The sequence below is a fragment of the Propithecus coquereli genome, unplaced genomic scaffold, assembly GCF_000956105.1.
Source record: "Propithecus coquereli isolate 6110/MARCELLA unplaced genomic scaffold, Pcoq_1.0 Scaffold213, whole genome shotgun sequence".
Taxonomy (NCBI): Eukaryota; Metazoa; Chordata; class Mammalia; order Primates; family Indriidae; genus Propithecus; species Propithecus coquereli.
In genome coordinates, this window is record NW_012146412.1 from 890,522 (window position 1) to 892,388 (window position 1,867).

Consider the following 1,867-nt stretch of genomic DNA (forward strand, 5'->3'; position numbering starts at 1 on the left):
GGAGGATCGCTTGAGCCCAGGAGTTTAAGTTGCTGTGAGCTAGGCTGACAACACGGCACTCTAGCCCGGGCAACCCAGTGAGACTCTGTCTCAAAAATAAATAAATAAATAAATGGATAAATAAATAAATCTTTATATTAATATATTAAAACCTTAATTGATATGTGTTTATGTTGAAGCTTAAATTATAGGACAGATTTCTTCTAAAGAAAGCTTATTAGGGTGAGAATTATTTGCAATTTTCTACTTTATAGACACTTTCTGGGGCTCTTTAGTGTTAGAGTTGAATGATACATCTTCACATTTGTAAAAGGTCTGTAACCAATGCATAGAATGCAAATAATCAGTGAAGTAGGTATCAATTAGCAGTTGGGAGGGTGTGAAATAAGAGCAAAGAACCAGATGATTTAACATGGAACCAAATCAACTTATGCATAGTAAATGAGAACATGTGATATATTAAAGTTCTCACCATTATAAGCAGAAATATGAAATTGTATCTTTTTGGGAATGTTTTGCATTATCATTTTCTGTAATCTGATAAATAAAGCTCCATCTTCATTTGTTTTCTCTTTTCCCTTAGAGCAATGATGGAGAAGAGCGATTAGCTGTGGTTCGACTTCTAGCTAAATTGTTTGGCTCTAAGGATTCTGATTTGGCAACACAGAATCGTCCTCTTTGGCAGTGTTTTCTTGGACGGTAAGAGAACATACAGTTCTGACATCTATATTTTGGAGGCTTGTTGGTAGGGTCCACTGATTGAAACTACACGTATCAAAACTTTAATTGGTATACGTTGGTTTCATTGGCATTTGTGTTGTGATCTTTCTTGGAGAATAAATTTTTTTTTTTTATGAAGAAAGCTTATTTATTCACGTAACACTTTTTAGTATGTTTTGTGTTAAAATAATGTCATTAAAATAAATAGGTAGACATCATCTCAGGATGTTCTAAGTGTTAAGATTTTAAAATCATGAAACCGAAGACAATATCCATCCAATTTTAAAAAATCATGCCCTTCGTTAGTCACTTATTTATCCATTTATTGGCGTTTGTCTTTTGGGTCTGCAGGTTATCTAATTGTATGATATGTTTTTAACTAATTTGGTATAATTGTATGATTTTACATGGAAAATATCATTGCTTTTAACTTGAATAGTTTTTAACATTTCAAGAATGTAGAATGATGGAATTCCATTTGACTTGATGGTGAGATTGAAAAAAATCCATGAAATTTATTAAATTCTTCCTTGCATTCTCTTTACATGTTTCTTTTGCTTCAAAAGTTGGTTGGAAAGTATTTACTATTAATATTCTGGAGATGCTTAAGATTCACCATTGTTTAGTTTATTTGATTCAGAAGATGGGTTCTAAATGTCTTGAAATAAATTCACTATGTAATAGTCTTTATACTAGTGTGGTAGGATCTGAGAAATCTCTTGACAGTGATGTGATAATATCTTAACAGTTACTTGCTAAGGCCATTTTGAAAGTTTTAATAGAAATAAATGCTAAATGTTTGAAATTAAACATGACTCCATAAGAATTTAAAATAGGAATGAAGCAACTGCACTTATGAAGATACAGAGGAAAAATTCCCTGTCCCAGTGATTGACATAATATTTATTGCAAATCATTTAAACAAAAATACAAGACTTCATTTTTCACCTAGGTTACTTACAAAAACGAAATCAGCCATAATAGGCTTCTTACATTTATCATTTTACATTTCTTGCTAACCCTAGTGATGTCTGATTCATAGAAACAAAAAAGTAATAGTCCATTCTGTAATATTATTTTCCTTAATTATAGCATTGTGTTGATACTTTGTAATTTACTTGATCATAAATAATACTATTTAATTTTT

The 1,867-nt window shown here is 30.7% G+C and overlaps 1 protein-coding gene across 1 annotated transcript in view; it reads left to right on the forward strand.

Annotated features, from left to right (window-relative positions):
- PDS5A (PDS5 cohesin associated factor A) overlaps positions 1–1,867 on the forward strand; it is a 163,809-nt gene that overhangs the window by 84,836 nt on the left and 77,106 nt on the right. The window contains exon 8 of the mRNA XM_012644468.1: positions 584–699. Coding sequence (XP_012499922.1) covers positions 584–699 — 116 coding nt within the window. The remainder of the gene's footprint in view (positions 1–583; positions 700–1,867) is intronic.